The sequence below is a fragment of the Helicoverpa zea genome, chromosome 9 (assembly GCF_022581195.2).
Source record: "Helicoverpa zea isolate HzStark_Cry1AcR chromosome 9, ilHelZeax1.1, whole genome shotgun sequence".
Classification (NCBI taxonomy): domain Eukaryota; kingdom Metazoa; phylum Arthropoda; class Insecta; order Lepidoptera; family Noctuidae; genus Helicoverpa; species Helicoverpa zea.
The window spans coordinates 5886536-5904349 of NC_061460.1; the positions used below are offsets into that span (position 1 = coordinate 5886536).

At 36.9% G+C, this 17814-nt stretch overlaps 1 protein-coding gene across 3 annotated transcripts in view; it reads left to right on the plus strand.

Annotated features, from left to right (window-relative positions):
- LOC124633012 (sodium-independent sulfate anion transporter-like) overlaps positions 1–17814 on the plus strand; it is a 43649-nt gene that overhangs the window by 20912 nt on the left and 4923 nt on the right. For all 3 annotated transcript variants that reach the window (XM_047168093.1, XM_047168092.1, XM_047168094.1), the window contains exons 3-11: positions 70–265; positions 1869–2008; positions 3458–3538; positions 5427–5590; positions 6456–6613; positions 10518–10679; positions 11753–11865; positions 16949–17122; positions 17596–17746. In XM_047168093.1, coding sequence (XP_047024049.1) covers positions 70–265; positions 1869–2008; positions 3458–3538; positions 5427–5590; positions 6456–6613; positions 10518–10679; positions 11753–11865; positions 16949–17122; positions 17596–17746 — 1339 coding nt within the window. The remainder of the gene's footprint in view (positions 1–69; positions 266–1868; positions 2009–3457; positions 3539–5426; positions 5591–6455; positions 6614–10517; positions 10680–11752; positions 11866–16948; positions 17123–17595; positions 17747–17814) is intronic.

Here is a 17814-nt window from a genome sequence, read left to right on the forward strand (position 1 = left end):
ACAACCTCACCTTTACTTACGTAACTCAAAAGTTAGTAAAATACGTGTTCACACTCGTAATTTTTTCAGGACGGTCTCTACTCATCATTCATGGGATGTTTCGTCTACATAGTGTTCGGGTCTTGCAAGGACATTACCTTGGGCCCGACTGCACTTCTGGCTCTCATGACGCACCAACAGATACAGGACAGGAACCCTGACTATGCTGTATTACTCTGCTTTCTGTCTGGCGTAGTACAACTTGTGATGGGCATATTACATTTAGGTAAGTCTTGTAAAATCTCAGATTTAACCGCATAAAGAATTGTACCTATGTAACTTGAGTTTCCAACGTGAATTATGTTTTGTTTTACTTCAATGTCGTTGAATGGAAGCCTACAGCACTCGCTCGACGGGGTTGCAATCCGACACTACCGCAATTTGTTTTACCAAGTTTTATTGCTTTGACAAGGAATTCTGGCCTGTAGCAGTTTTATTAAAATAGATGTAGAAATTTATAGGAGTATAGCCTAACGCCCTCTAAATGAAAACAAACTGATACGATCTTCTAGTCATTGATGATCTTGGCAAACAAAAGATCATTGTACACGTAAAAGACACGATACTTGCATGGCATAATGTTCTACTGTGTACATAATAATCATATCCTGTACTGACCAAGGCCGGCGCGTAATAAACGCTGGTTACTAAAAGTGAGAGCAAACCTTTATAACTATTCAGTTGAATTGTAAAAAAACATATAATTTACTAACATGTCAAAATACCTAGTTTCCAATGCAGTATGGCCTAAATTTTGCGGACAGTCCCCTATATTGTATTGTTTTGTCTATCCTTAAAATAGGTTATTGTATCATTAGAAACGTGTTATTTATCGCTCCAAATGTGTTTTGTATGAGTCCATATAAAGCCGGCTCAATAATTTTCCCTTTGTTATCTCCAAATTGAAGTTCGCTACCTCTATCCATAGCATTCGCAGTATTAACATTACAATGCGTCCTCAATTATCGTCAGTAGCTAGTTCATAACTGGTGTATACTTTAGTTTGTGAGCTTATCTCGCTATCATTATCCAATTTCCATTCAGTAGCGGGTATGGAGTCTGTTTCATTATTCACTGGCGTTCGCTAAATTTGATCTCTTCTTTCCTAACTGGAGTTTCTACCTTCGTATTAATTGCCTTCCAGCAGTTCGTGGAATTGACTTCATTTGTTATACAAGTTTCAATAAATTGTGTTGAGGTTATGTTGCGAAGTATGTTTATGATGTTTAACTGATTTGTTTTAATTGCAATCAGTTACAAAGCATTTACCACGTGCCTACGTGAGGTACTTAATACTTTTAGGTTAATAGGGTGATAAAACTTATTATTGTCCAATTTGCATTTTTAGCGATTATTCTATTTTTGGTTTAAGTACGCTAAATCACAAATAACTTGTTTAGGTACCGTTTATAACATAAAATTAATCAATATTTATATCAAAAGTACATACGTCACAAATTGACCTATTCCCGTTATCCTTATTATTTTACCACATAAAACTTGTACCGTCCATCCACATAACAGGTATCACAGCAACAAGCTATTTTCCTTACTTTTATTATTTTGAGTTTGCCCCTCTTCCTGCTTTGGCCAATTGTGTTAGGGCTCAACGCGAAATGTTTTCTTGGCTGTCACTACCTAAATGTTTTCTTTCACTCTCTTCTAATTCATGTCATATTTAAGACAATCCATCTATATTTTCTTCGATCTTCCTCTCCCTCTCCGACCACATTCATTCATACTTGTACATTGTAACATGAATCGTAATATCTCAATCTATCTATATTTTGCTATTTCTATTTTAACCAAATGTTGTATTTATTACGCAGGTGTATTAATAGACTTCATATCGGTACCGGTCACAGTCGGCTTCACTTCAGCCACATCTGTGATTATCGCTGTGTCACAACTCAAAGGCCTTCTAGGACTACAGTTCAAATCTGGCCAATTTTTAGACACCGTACAAAAGGTAAATATGATCTGCTTACTATGCGGAAAAGATTATTACCTATATGTCATCGTCCTCCTGCAATTATATTCAAATATACCTACTCCATAATAGGCATGATGACAGTAATCAAAAATCATTAAAATAATATATTTATTAAATTAAACTTGAAGCTTGGAATATAAAACGCGCATTGTTTTCTTTATTAATAATGTGATTAATATGTATTTTTATAAAATAAAATTACGAAATAAGGCAATCCGCCATGATATCTTGAACACCAATCAGAGCTCGTGACGTCATTTCTCAAAACAACTCGCGCGAAAGCGCGCGAACGTCACATTTCGTTATTGTGAACTTCCACTGCGATCTTTGTTTTTAATTAATTAGTTGCTTGTAACACGAGTTATGGAGCCCGGATTTATCAATGCAAACAGCGCTAATTTGCCTAGAATTGATATCATAATGCTGGGAAAGTTTTTGGCATCAAATAAAGATTTTTGTTCAGCTGAATTTAGAAATGTTAAAACTTCCATGTAAGTATACTAGTTTAATTAAAAAACAATGAGAGATGAAACCTAACCTCGAAATAGTTATTTACATTATAAACTATGCTAGAATCTAAAGAACTACGTAATAACTTACATCAAAGTGATCTTCACAAAAATAAAGTTGTACCCTGGGCAATATTGCTTTTGAATCTCGCCTTGCAAGTTTAAGCCACTTGTTTCGTATTTTTGTAGGTATTGTGAGGAACGTACACAAATAACTTATCAGGAGTTGTTTTGGATGTGTTCTTACTTGGTCCCCCAGTGACCCCACAACACCTATGCCCTTTCGAATTCATATTTAATAACACAAAAAACTTAATTATTGCACGAGCGTTGTTCACTTGAGTCTTGTAATTTCAGTCGTGACGTCACAAGTGACACCATGACACTGACAAGCGTTTTCGCGCCGGATTCAAAGTGGACAGAGAAAAATGCAATTATTTGATAAAAAATCTTCGCATTTTCTTAAAATTAATAATTTTTCATATAAAATAGACGTATACCTACATCATACAAAGGAATTTAAAAATTTGTCATCATGCCTATTTGGCCATGTTCATCTATTTCGCAACCTGTGTCTTACTTGTCCTAATGCATCTGCAATCATGCTCCAAAGTATCATGCAGTAACCTGGTTTTTTTTTTTTTATTTTAAAGAGACCAAACTTGAGGGAAATACTGCGCACTGGATAAAATACCAAATTTCATACAAGTCGGTTCATCAATTCTACCACGAAAGCACAAATGTTAATGCTCATGTTAAAAATAAACTTTGATATTAGTTAAGATTATTGAACTCAAACATAGTAAACAAGAATTTTATAGTTTTGTCAGTCACGTGAATAACGAATGTCTTGGAGTGAATGTCTTCGGCATGTTTGATAGCGAAACGTGAATTAATTAATTTTATATTGTTTCAGGTGATAACGAATTTACCAAATGCGAGAATCGCTGACAGCTCTTTAGGTATATCGTGTATAGTGATACTTTTAGTTATGCGTGTGAGTATTAATTTCAATTTACTTTATTTTGTCCGCCCTTCGAGGTTTCCACGCTCACTTAAAAGGCTTCAATTTTTTTTATGTGGACTTGGAGCCCAAACTGTTCTTTTAAATGAACTTTGACCGGTTAGTAACTGTTCTTTGTATAAACACTTGAACAGCTATACATATTCCGAGGACCTACTTAACTTTATTGTCATTGAGCAGGCGATCCATTAGGGCGCGTTCACACGACACGCGCACGCCCAGCGCACGCCACCCGCTTCCAACTCGCATTGAAATTTGTTAAATAAGAATTTCAGCCTTATTATGCATCAATAGATCTCAAATTGCATTTAACGAGGTCTACACACGCACACCATGCGCACGCCCCGCGCCTTTCCTGCACTCGCCCTGCCCACGCTCTGCACCCTCCCCTCGTACGTGTTGTGATACCTGGAAGCCATGACTATCACTACAGGTTTATGTGGGCGCGAGGCGTGTGCGAGGCGGATGCAGCGCGTGTGCGGGTTTAAGGCGGGCAGAACGCGTGCACGGGTGCTGCGCGTGATCGGCGCGTGTCATCTGAATACGCCCTTACATGATCATGAAAAACATTTCATGTTTAATTAACGTTTTTGATCACGCAAAAGTCTAGCAATTTCCAATAAAACAATAACAATTAAAAAACGGATAGCAGTAGCAAAATAACAATTCATTTGTACTATTCACGTGGTGTAATTTTAAACCGGCTCAATGCATTTATTTCGAAACTATATTTGCTGTGTCAACAAAAGTAAAATGTAAAAACAATAGCTACATATAATAGTAATACCAGGTCATGTTTTATTCTACATTTTGGAAGTAGGCGACCATTTAGATATAATTATTACACAAAACTTAACCCAGGCTAGACGACAAATTATTGTAATGTATGTATTACACACTTACTCGTATGTCATCCTTTGATAAATTGGAGGCGTGTCGCCGTTGATATATGTAGCTAATTAATTATAACGTCCCAAACGGCAGAGGCTAAATGTTTATTAAATACCAATTAATTTGATCTGACGCTTATATTTGAAATAGTTAATTTTCGTTTAAAACGTCGACGGGTGTTCTCTATCGACGTTTCGTATTTGCATACCTTTGTCAACTTCAATGGCACTTAATTTGATGCCACAGAACTTGGGCTCGTTTCATCAGAGCTCGTGATGTCGATCCACAATTGTTTCTATAACACCGTTTCATATAAAGTTCACGTTTCCGAGATAAACATATGAAGGGTTATTATTGTGTTCATGATAAAATGAAGATATTACAATGCTGTAAGACAATAAGATACATCATAATGGTCGATATTGAATTTTCATGAATGCCTCAGGCGGCGAGGTGCGTGTGTAGCGATTTTTACTAAAGTATAATATCTGCACGTGCTAATATCGTTCAATAGCTTTCTCAATGCTTACACAAGTGCGTAGAAATATTCATTATTTTCTTGTATACTTTTTACGTTGTATGGAAAACGCAAGTCATTATGCTAATACAGCAGAACTTTCGTTAACTTTTCACGGTTTATCATGTTTACGTCTTTTGTTTAAGTTTCGTGCGAATATTGCAGTTGTTCATTGTTTTTAATAATTAACTCTCGGAGTATACACGCTTTGAAAGTATAAAGAGATATGCATTTTGAATAGTTTACTGTGTTAAAACGTGTTTTGATACAATGCGTTTTCTGAACTCGAATTACGTACCACGTGCTTGTCTATCGTGCTTTGCATGATATTATACTTTTAAAATGATCGAGTTTTAATAATTGAATGCAAAATGTTTTTGATATAGTAAAGTAGGTATTAAGTTCAGACAGAGAAATACTATTTTTGTATTTATAATATTATTTCCTTTTCAGAAAATGAAAGACATAAGTCTGCCTCCGAGTCAGAAAGGCTTAAAGAAAACTCTTTGGTTGCTGTCTACGTCGAGAAACGCTATTGTGGTGATAGGATGCTCTTTAGCAGCGTTCCTCTTTGAGAAATATTCCACTCAGCCTTTCAAACTCACAGGGACTGTTAAGTAAGAAATACAATATATTTTTCTTTTTCACAACTTACCTACGTCGTCTATTTAAGTATTTCAACTTTTTGTAGAATTGGCAATGACGTTGTATCTCGTATTCTAAGAATAGAATAGTTTGCCTAAACATGTTTGCAAGGCAACATTTTACAACTATTAGAATGAGAGTACCGACAAGAATTGCAAACAACTTATTCATCGAAAAAAAAAATACATATAATTTAATATATTTGCATGCAATGTGGCTAATTAATCGTTATGCACACAAAAAACACGTGAGTACAAAAACGAAACAATTGTCTGTTATACGCAGCGCTTCCTTGTTGACTGTTTTGTCCTTCAAATGTGGCCGATATTTGCCAATAAATGTAAGGCCATTCATTCTATATCGATTATTATCGATACCTACAATGATTCATGAAAAAGGCCGGTTTATTTGCATAGACTATTGTTGATAAGTCTGAATAAATACTCTTAAGGAATGCTGTAAACACTATATATACAGTTATTGTCAATAGACAAAACAACTAAGAACAATAAGCTATCAGATCAACGCCAAATAGGATTCTCAATGTTTTGTATTACTCAAAACAATACTGGTCTTACTACGAAAACTTAAACATGTGTAAACACTTGTCTAAAAATAGTGTGGCTGCAAAATGGACCTTATTTCAACGTCATAATCTGACATTTTTTTAGACAGGTGTTAAACCGACGTTTAAAAGTTTTTGTGGTAAGACGGTACCGGTTTTATTAGTTGAAACTTATTTAAGGGTTTCTTTCATTGTGCCTAGTTGAATTAAAGCGGCTGTAACCATAGAGGCTGGATCGCTTCAATATTAAACTAAGTTGTAACCTCTTTCAGGGATGGTCTCCCCTCTCTTCGCCTGCCACCATTCTCCACAACCCTGGACGACGGAAGACAAGTCAGCTTCATGGAAATGTGCTCAGATCTCGGCTCTTCCATATTCATAGTTCCTGTTATTGCTGTATTAGGCAATGTGGCTATTGCCAAGGCTTTCGGTAAGTTGGACTTTATGTAGTAAGAATAAGGTTCAAATTACAGCTCATAAAAGACTTTCTGTCTTTAGCGCTAAGTTTAAAGCATATGGTCGATGTACGTGATTTATTTATCTTTATCATTTCTTTTTGTAATGTATATGTTATGGACCATGTGATTAATTCGGGCATTATTTATAATGCCCGAGCATTATGAATAATGTCTAGCTTTATCGGGCCAAGTGATTAATAACTATCTTAACTTCATTATTTATCACATTGCACGGGCATTATTATATTGCTACATGATAGTTGGGCAATTTGATAATAAAGCTATATTTTATGCGGTGCGAGGGTGGCAGTTGTTCTAATAAATAAATCCTGTTACTTGCTACATATTTTATGATTACTGTTTTAACTTATATGTTCTATTTTAATGGGAAATTATAAGTCTAGCCACAAAATTATTAATTGGACAATTGTCATCTAATTTACTAACTCGGCGTCGTTTTTCTTGATTTCATTTTTCTTGGCTCGTTTTTTTTTATGGTAGAATCTAATTTGGATTCAAAACATTGTATTAAAAACTGAACTTAGTGACGAAAACGAATCGCTGCAAAACCGACTCCACATAGTCTTGTCTGCCCTACCCCTAGGGTGCAATTAAAAACCGCGTAGGCGCGGAGGGGCGAGGCGGCCTGCGAGCTGAGGCGCAGGTAGTTGAAGCGCTCGCCGCCGCGGCTGAGGCTGGCCGGCAGAGCCGGTCAGCAAGCCGAAGCTGCGGTGGTGAGTGTGAAAACCATCTGCGACGATAAGCTCGCATGGGACCGCCGGAGCCCCGCAGCGCCGTAGCCGTGACAGAAGCCATGCTTGCTGCATGTTGCATGCTTACTTCCATGCTCTGTCAATTGATATGGGATGTGTTATATTTTAAACGTACTGAGTGAAAAAAATTGAAGCTAAATAAATATATTTTATGATGTCATTTAATAGTTTTTCAGAAGTTTACTTTAGTTTAGCATGCTACAAATTTAATTGTGGCTGACTTAGTAATTTAGAAGGCAACATAAATTTTTGGGGGCGAGTAATGATATTAAAAAGAAGCCTATTTAAATAGCACTCTATTTTAATTATATTTCTATGTGCTAATTATGCCAAATAATGAGTCTGATCGCTTAAACTTTAGTTTATTTTGTTTTATAATAATAAGTCATTCGTATAAAACAAAGATATGTTGTAAATTTTTTGTTTTAAATTTAATTATTTCTTATTTTATAATTTTAATATGACTTTCCTTAACTTTTAAATGCAAAAACTAGTGGATTTTTAAGGCAGAAGTCCGTCATAATTAATCCAAATCATGAGGCTGATTATTTAAGTGGTTTAATATTTAGTTTATTTTAAGTCAAATGTCAATAACAATAACAAAAATGAAATTAAATATGTTTGTATTACTTTGCCCAAAAGGTCACGGGCAATATGTATAGTGCCCGGTCAATTTGATTATTTGAATAATTATTATCAAATTGCTCTCTCATATTGGGCATTATTCATAATGACCGGGCATTATGTATACTGCCCAATTTATCACTTGGTCCATAACATATACATATTACAGAATGAGCTTTCAATCGGTGTAAAAAAGTTAAATTTATTACGGCAGCCGATAGTTAAAACATAATAAACTTGAGTGCACACACTTCGAAATAAATCGATATTATGTCATTGAATTTCATCAATCGGTGAAGTATCATTCGCTTATCGGAGTCAGTCAAGTGAGACGGTTTAATTAATACAGATAGTACCAATGAAGTACCAAGCAGTTATTACTAAGTGCATGCATGATAACTTTCGGAAATACTATTCGCTTTGCATTAAAATTCTACAGTTTTCAATTTCTACAAATTGAAGTTTTAATGTATGTAATCAGAGAACGTTAAACTAATCGCAAATTATCGAATCAATTCCCTGCAGATTGCCCTATTATTACGCTAATACTACTCAATCAAACTTACACTAATGCTATAAACAAATCGCCTCATTTCCCCTTTGGTAACAAAACATAAAACATCATTGTTCAACGTCGGAAGTAACATTATCATAAAATAAATTATATTGTGGCCATGGAGAACAAAATGACTAGCAGAGATGTCATAAGGCAAATTCTCCTTAGAAAGTAGCGCGCCCCAAAATGCAGGTGTCCGGGGGACAAGGAATGTTACCACCCCCGCCCTTAAACGCCTTCTATAGAAACCGTCCATTCGTTTCAAAACAAAATCGCCAATCAATGAAGACCAATTTTTGACAGATTGGTTTTGATTTGCAAACGAACCTGAACGCATCGTTAGTTCTAGTAACTGATCACGCCTACCGTACGTGACATTGACCTACAAGAAGGCGCCTGACCTACCTTCCTTATGGCATCTCCGCTACCTTTCTTTCCTCCGTCGCTGTGACATTCAAATTGAATTTAGAAGTTATCACTCAAAGAACTTAATTGAGACGAATCATTTCTTTAGGTATCTGTGTTCGGAAAGTCAGATTAAAAGTTATCACGGGAAACAAACTCTTCATTGAATTTGACTTCTATTCACATGATGATAGGCTAATGGATTGGTTTGTCCTTTTTCTCCTCCTTTAGCTAAACATAATCACGTGACCATGTGTACAATTGATACTCTTAGCCAAAAAACTATAAAAACATCTAAAATATTTAACGCAAGTGTGAGGTCTCGTAGACCAACTTTTAATTCTCTCCTACCTTTTTTTGGACATTGAGCTATTCCATAAACTTCCTTTCTTATTTGGATTACTGTGAACTATGGTGTGCCAAATAATAGTATCCAATAACGGCCTATTAAAATTCTGCAAGGTTAATAACTTAAAATATGCCTATAATCCTTGCAATCACTAAACATCTATATCTTATCCAATCAAATAATATTAATAGCTGCAAACAACAATTAAATCTCTAAAACAATTATTTTGCATATAAAACAGATTGCATAACGCAGTCATAACAAGGCTATGAGCATTGTTGTTAAGGGTGCGTGTACACGGCGCATATAGCTGGAGCAAGTTAACATGTTTTGTTTTGTTTTTGTGTGTTAGATGTAAGTTTAATTTTAATTTATCTGGTATGGTTATTATGTAGTAGCTCAGAACACCACTATTGTATTTGTTAATACTGTGATAATAGTGTGTATGTTTAATTAATTAATAAATAAAAAAACATGCGCAAATGACCCTCGCGCACGCAACAGAGCACGCGGGTGGATATCTTGCTTTGGTATATTGTATCTTGTTTTTAAAATGCATGTAACCAGCGCATGTGCCTCAACATACCCAAACTACTTGCACCGTGTAGACGCACCCTAAGTAAACGTCATTCGTCTAGTGTATAAGGGAATGTGTTTATATTATGCCACGTGGCCTTAACATTCTCAGTTTCGCATACATTAATTAGGTCAATGGTGCTCAATCTGTGCGAATTACACTATGAAAATAAATCTTTATTACTTAGAATAAAACGTTTTATGGTTTTCTAATTAAGCCTTTTATACTCATTCTGTTTTATGTTTTAATATTTATACTAGCAATTGTTAACAGATTATTTGAATTTCATAAAAAAAATCTAAGCCATCACGCAATAACGTTAAACTAAAAACAAATTAATTGGGACATTGTTTAATTTTTTTGTTGTTAAAATTATTTAAATTATGATGCAAACTACTTCTAGTGTAGACCATGACTAACAGTTACTTTAACAAAAACCTAAATTTTTCGCAACGGCTACTTACAAAATAGTTCGTAAACCAAGAATCTATCAACATAAACAACACTAGTTAATTGCTTCACTAAAGTCTTTTTTGAAAAAATATCTTTTTCTATTTCATTTTTTTTTACGCATTTTTTTTTTCTTTTTCAGCTAGTGGGGAGTCAGTAGATGCTACACAAGAGTTGATAACTCTCTCGTTTTCGAATATATTCGGTTCTTTTGCGGGTGCTATGCCGATCACCGGGTCTTTCTCCCGGAGCGCGGTGAACCACGCCAGTGGAGTCGCCACGCAGTTCGGTAGCATTTATACTGGTAGGTTAATCCAAAAGCATATTATTTTCTTAAAAATGTTATTTCCCTAAGCAACCAGGGCTCGGTCAATATGAATATTTTTTCATAAACAATATTTTGTGATGCAACGAGTTTCAAGAATCAGAAGTTGGTGGAAGTAATAAGACCGTCCATTATGTAACAAATATTAATATATTTTTTATTTTTTATATATATTTTTTTTATTAATACCTCTAAAGTTGAGAAGGTCAAATCACGTCATGTTAAAACATTCATATTAAAGTTGAACCAACTTAATTGATGTGAATACTGAACAAAGAAATCTAATATGTATATAGGTATTATATTATTTGATCACATAATTTAAAATCTAGTACAAGTGCTTATTGATTTTATGATTATTTTTATATTTTGTCTTGTCTATATTCTTGTGTTCAGTATTGACAACAATTAGGTTTCTTCACATATGTATATATCATATTATTTGATGATGGTAATTAAAATATTATTATTCTTGAAGTCGATTTGTACAGGATACAGGTGCTTAATTAAGTAAAGAATCGTTTCCCACACTACTTAGGTTTTATCAATAAATTACCTTACATCCTTCATAGTGACTGGTCATATATTATCAACTTAACAGACACGCACACACAACGTATAAGGTTGATAATCGCACGCAGTTTCGATTATAACTTTTTTATTTATTTATTTTCTTAACCCTAGGTTCTGGGCAAAGACCTCCCCAGTTTGCCTCCACACGTCGGTCCTTTGATTGTTCCCACCAGAGTTGTAAAAATATTGACGACCTCGTTGGAGCAATGATCCAATGTTGGACTGCAAACTGATGGTCCTGGGTTCGATTCCCGGTGCGGTCAACATTTGTATGATGAGCATGTATGTTGGCTGTGGTTTGAGTGTAATATATGTATCTATTTATAAATATATATGTACTTAAGTTTAAATAGTTTATGAGTTGCGTTAGCATCCATAACTCAAGCCAATCATCATCACAAGCTTACCATGGGTCTAACCGACCGTGTGTAAACAAGTGTCCCGACATGTATAATTATTATATTGTTTAACGTTTTCAGGTATATTGGTGCTGCTAGCACTGAGTCTGTTGACTCCGTACTTCTACTTTATTCCCAAAGCGGCGCTGGCGGCCGTCGTGATATGTGCTGTGATATTTATGATAGAATATGAAGTAAGATATTTTTTTATTACATAAACTCTTCCAATTTAATAGTTACAATTTCATTTTTTACAAAAATACTAATTTTATGATTTTCCGACCCTAAAAATCTTTTGTTCTAATTGATTGGAAAAAGAACAGTCCAGTGATTATTTCAAAAGTTTAAAAGTAATTTTTTATATCTTCAACCATCGTTTTTTTTTTAATTTCATGCTATGTGTGGTCCTGGGAGACCCTTCCCAGAGGCATAGGCCCTATGCCGCCGCACGCGTCGCAGGTTGCGGATAGCGAAACGGCACCCAGATATGGGAGCTAGCTGCTTTGTGCAGTCGCGGACAATTGGGCGGTCCAACTAGAGGGGTGCTGGGGTTGCTTATGGCTGAGTTACCTCTACAAAATGGCGCTAAACCCATTAACGGTTGGATGACAGAGGCGAGTATGAGCCGCCTCTTTAAATAAAGCTCGGACCCGGGTAGACCAAACTCGAGAGCCTTGGGTGGCAGTTGGTCTAGGAGAAGGTACTCCGAATAAGAAACCAAACATATTGCCTTGTATGGAGGTGTTGGTTCACCAAAGGCTAGGTTGCATGCCCGATACGTATGCCAAAAACGAAATGAAAGCAGGATTTGACAACTCATTACCCCAGGAAGGTACCAGTAATTCTGGAGAATCCTTCACTGAGAAGAGCCCTCAGGGAAACTCAGGCTGCCCCATCGTATCTGGGGGGGGCAAAATTTTGCTTACTCCAGGCTCCACGAGGGTGGGTACTCAGGCCCCCGTGACAGTCAACTCTACTGAGACAAACAAAAAATATATACAGCAAGCCCTCAACCCAATTTTCTTTGCAAGACCAAGGAGTGCTTCAGTTGGAAACACCTTGAATAACCATGCCAAGGCAAATAATAAACAAGACCTTCAAGCAGGAATTGTTGGGGACTCCGAATTACCTGACTGGCAACGAGTTCCAGTCAACAGAAACCCAAATAAGAAAAGAAAATTGTCAAATCAACAATCCCCTGAAAAAGTTCCAACATCAAATATGTTCACCGGGTTACCTTTAAATGACAAAAATCAAGAAGTGAAACAACCCAAGGAAAAAAAGCTGAGCAAACCCCCACCAATAATTCTATATGGAATCGACGATGTTAACAAACTCACAGAATTTTTAGAATCACTTGTTGATAAATCATCATTCAATTATAAAATAATAAATAAAAATCAAATAAGAATCGTGAGCGAAAACGTAACAGTATACAAAACCCTGATAACATCCATTAGGGAGAAGGGTCTTATAGGCCACACCTTCAACAGGAAAGAGGAAAGGAGCTGTAGACTCGTTATAAGAAACTTACATCACACAACTCCACATGATGATATCAGAGCTGCATTCGAAGCAACCGGTAACATCGTGACTGGGGAAATTATCAATGCCAGATTTGGCCCCGATAAAAAGCCAACTTCAACTTTCTTCATCAACCTACTACCAGGACCTGATAACAAAGAAGCAAAAAAAATAAGACACATCTACCATCAAATTGTTACTATCGAAGACCCTAAAAAAAGAAACACCATAGTTCAGTGCCAGAGGTGCCAGCAGTATGGCCATACAAAAAACTACTGCATGAGGCCATTTCGATGCCTCAAGTGTGCGGATTCACACCCAACCAAAAGCTGTCCTAAAGTTGATCGAAACACACCAGCCACCTGTGCTTTGTGCCTAGGGCCACACCCATCAAACTACAAAGGATGCGAGGTATATAGAGAAATCTTGAGTAGAAAAACACAACAACGCAAATTGAAAAAAGTTGATAAAACCGCATCACCACCTAATACTAATAATACCAAGAACTCTCAACCAGACGAGCAATATGAAAACCAGTCCAACAGATACCCAGTAACTGGAAAAGAATATAGTGAAGTCGTGAAAGGTCAGTCACAGGATATAGCTTCTAAACACGATTATCCAGATGTACAATCCCACGAGCAAGCACCATTCATTTGCAGAATAGAAGAAATCTTCATAAAGCAATCAGAAAAAATCGACATTATCTTACAACAAATGAGCAACATGTTGGGGCTCTTGACAACTCTAGTCAATAAATTATCGCAATGATAAACAAAACTAAAATAGCCATTTGGAACATAAACGGACTATGGCCGAACAAAAATGACGTTGAGATGCTACTAAAAATGCATGATCTTGATATCCTGCTTATCTCTGAGACTCATTTCACTAAAAACAGCCAAATAAACGTAAGGAACTACAACATTTATACGACAAACCATCCCGATGGAACAGCACATGGAGGCACAGCTATCCTTATAAGATCTTCTGTAGAACACTACGAACTTCCCGAGTTCAAAACAGATCACATACAGGCTACCACAATCAACATTCAAGATAGGGATGGGCATTTTAATATCTCATCTGTTTATTGTCCGCCGAGGCACAACATAACAGAGGAACAATTCACGACGTATATAAATACCCTTGGCCCTCGATTTATAGCTGGAGGAGATTGGAACTCGAAACACCCTCACTGGGGTTCCAGACTGATTACAACCCGGGGAAGAGAACTTAAAAAGTGCTTGGATAGAAACCATCTGACGGCAATAGCCACATCCGAGCCCACCCACTGGCCGTCCGACCCTGCCCGATTGCCTGACGTAATAGACTTCTTTATAATGAGGGGTCTTTCTCGACTTTTCTACAATATAAATTGTTGCTTAGATGGCTCTTCAAATCATGTCCCAGCTATCCTAACAATCAGCACTAATATCTTGAATCTTGAATCAAGACAAAGGCTATACAATAACCACACCAACTGGGACCTGTTTCGAACTTTGGTCGAAGAGTCACTGCAACTGAAAACTCGCTTGAAAACTAGGGATGAAATTGATGATGCTGTCCTAGATTTCACACGCACGGTTCAAGAGTCCTGCTGGGCGAGTACAGAAAAGACGAATCACTCGAATCCTAGACATAATCATGTACCTCAGGGCATAAGAGCCATGATTCTTGAGAAAAGAAGATTGCGGAGAGTCTGGCATACTAGTCGACACCCTGATGATAAAAGAGTATTGAACAACTACACAAAATTATTGAAACAGACTATTAAAGATAATAACGATGCAACACTGGAGGCCAACATTCTCTCACTGTCCGCTTCTGCCAATACAAATTACTCATTATGGAAAACTTGCAAAAATATGAATCAGCCCACAAATCCGAAGCCACCCCTACAACTGGCAAGAAACAAATGGGCCAGATCAAAACAAGAAAAGGCAGATGCATTTGCTGATCACCTCGCCAAAGTTTTTGTAGCCAATGAACCTAGCTCTGATTCAAACGAAGCGGAAATTGACGAAATTCTCCAACAAGACTTTCAACTTGACCTTCCTCTAAAATCAGTACATCCACGGGAAATAAAGAGAATTATTAAACACTTAGAAAACAAAAAAGCACCGGGATTTGACCTGATAGACAAAAAAGCCCTCACTGAATTACCTCAAAAAGCAGTATTATTCTTGACAACATTGTTCAACTGTATCATCAGTACAGGGTACTTCCCTGCACTGTGGAAGGTATCGCAAGTGATCATGATTCACAAGCCAGGTAAACCACCACACATAACGTCATCCTACAGACCCATAAGTCTCCTTCCAATCATGTCGAAGATCCTGGAAAAAGTCTTATTGAATAGACTCTCGCTAGCGATGCAAGAAAACTCAGTGACTCCGGACCACCAGTTCGGATTCAGACCAGAACATGCGACTACAGAACAAACCCACAGGATATGTAGATATATCAGCGATAGTCTCGAACGGAAAGAATACTGCTCCTCAGCATTCATAGATGTGCAACAAGCTTTCGATCGGGTGTGGCACAAAGGCCTACTATGTAAGATTAAATTACTCTTACCCCACACATTCTATCAAATACTGGAATCGTACCTTGCGGACAGAATCTTCCAAGTGAAAGAGATGAATTGCACCTCTGCCTTCAAAGATATATCAGCTGGAGTTCCACAAGGCTCAGTTCTTGGCCCGCTCTTATATACAATTTTTACAGCAGACTTACCGGTAACTCCTGATGTCACCATCGCAACTTATGCAGATGATACTGCAATACTATCATCTAGCAAACACCCAGCTGAAGCGTCAGCAAAACTACAACGGAGCCTCACAGAAATCAACAAGTGGTTCAACAAATGGAGGATCAAGGCGAGTGCCAGTAAATCAATCCAGGTCACATTCACACTCAGAAGAGAAACATGTCCTCCTGTACACCTGGGAGGCAGAGAGTTACCACACAGTAATTCTGTAAAATACCTAGGTCTGCACTTAGACCGCCGACTAACATGGCAAAAACACATAGAGACCAAACGTGATGAAATTAACCTAAAATACAAAGGGCTTTACTGGCTATTGGGTAGAAACTCAAAACTGTCCCTGGACAATAAAATTTTAATTTATAAGGCTGTTATAAAACCAGTGTGGACTTACGGAATACAACTATGGGGAGCCACATGTGTATCCAACATAAATAAAATCCAAAGATCACAGAACTACATACTTAAACAAATTAGCAACGCACCATGGTTCATAAGAAACTCAGAAATACACAAATACCTACATATGCCAACCGTAAAGGAAGAAATAGAGACATTTGCCGGGAAATATAAAACCAGACTGGAGAACCACCCGAATCAACTAGCTGTCCAGCTCGCGTTGCCATCCTCCAAAAACAGACTGAAACGTCAACGGACATTGAAACTCGGCAGCACTGATTGAGCCATTATATTGATACGGACGATGTTCCTAATGGGGGACATTTCCACCCGACCGCTATCCTACACCCTATCTGCTCATAGTCAGAAAGACTGATCGCATGATTAAAAAAAAAAAAAAAAAAAAAAAAAAAAAAATTTCATGCTATAATAATACTAATAAAAGTCAAATTAAATTGTCTTAAAAATGGACTCATTCAAAACAGACTATATCTTCTTATAGCAATATTTTACTAGCATTAATGAATGATACTTTTGTTGTGTATTTTATTAAACGTAGTACATTAATTTATTTTTTTCACCAGGTAGTAAAACCAATGTGGCGATCTCGTCGCGCGGACCTCCTCCCCGCGTTCGCGACGTTCGCTCTATGTCTGTCAGTGGGCGTAGAACTGGGCATCTTAGCCGGGGTGGCTGTTAATGTGATACTACTGTTGTATCCTAGTGCAAGGCCACAGTTGGATGCTGAGATTATTACTGTGAGTTTTATTTGGATGTGTGTAAAAATTGTGAATAAGGCGTATGTTGACGTAGTTTGAGAACTGATGTTACGATGTGTTGATATAACCTTATTATTTGATACACCATTGTGGTGTGAGGCGATTATAAATCTGCTACCATTTTCTGGTCAAATTATTTCGCTGCCTAATCTCTGAGACACGGTGTTGTGATATATCCTTATTATATGAGCATTATGATGATACGATATGAGGCATTGTGAGGGTGAATTTGAATCTGCTGACATCATTCACTATATGTATCATTCAACATAATTTAGCAAATGACTGTCCTATCTATTCTATGAATTCCTCACCCACAACTGTCCAAACCCAAAGCAAAAATCGATAAGATAAACGCAAATAACTTTAACAAATTGCCACAATAATTTGAACTGAGAAACTGTAAGAAAGTTAGACGAGATAATAATCATTATTCTTCTGTTATATTTCAGAACGCATCAGGCTTCAGTTACGTTCTAGTAACAGTGGGCAACAGTCTATACTTCCCCGGAGTTGAGTACATCAGACAGTACGTGGAGCGAGCTGCTAAGAAACAAGGCGGCTGCAGCATGCCCGTCGTTATAGACTGTCGATATGTGCTGGGTGAGTTATATAGTAACGTTACTCAGTTACGGTCTAGTAACTGTGGGCAACAACCTATACTTCCCCGT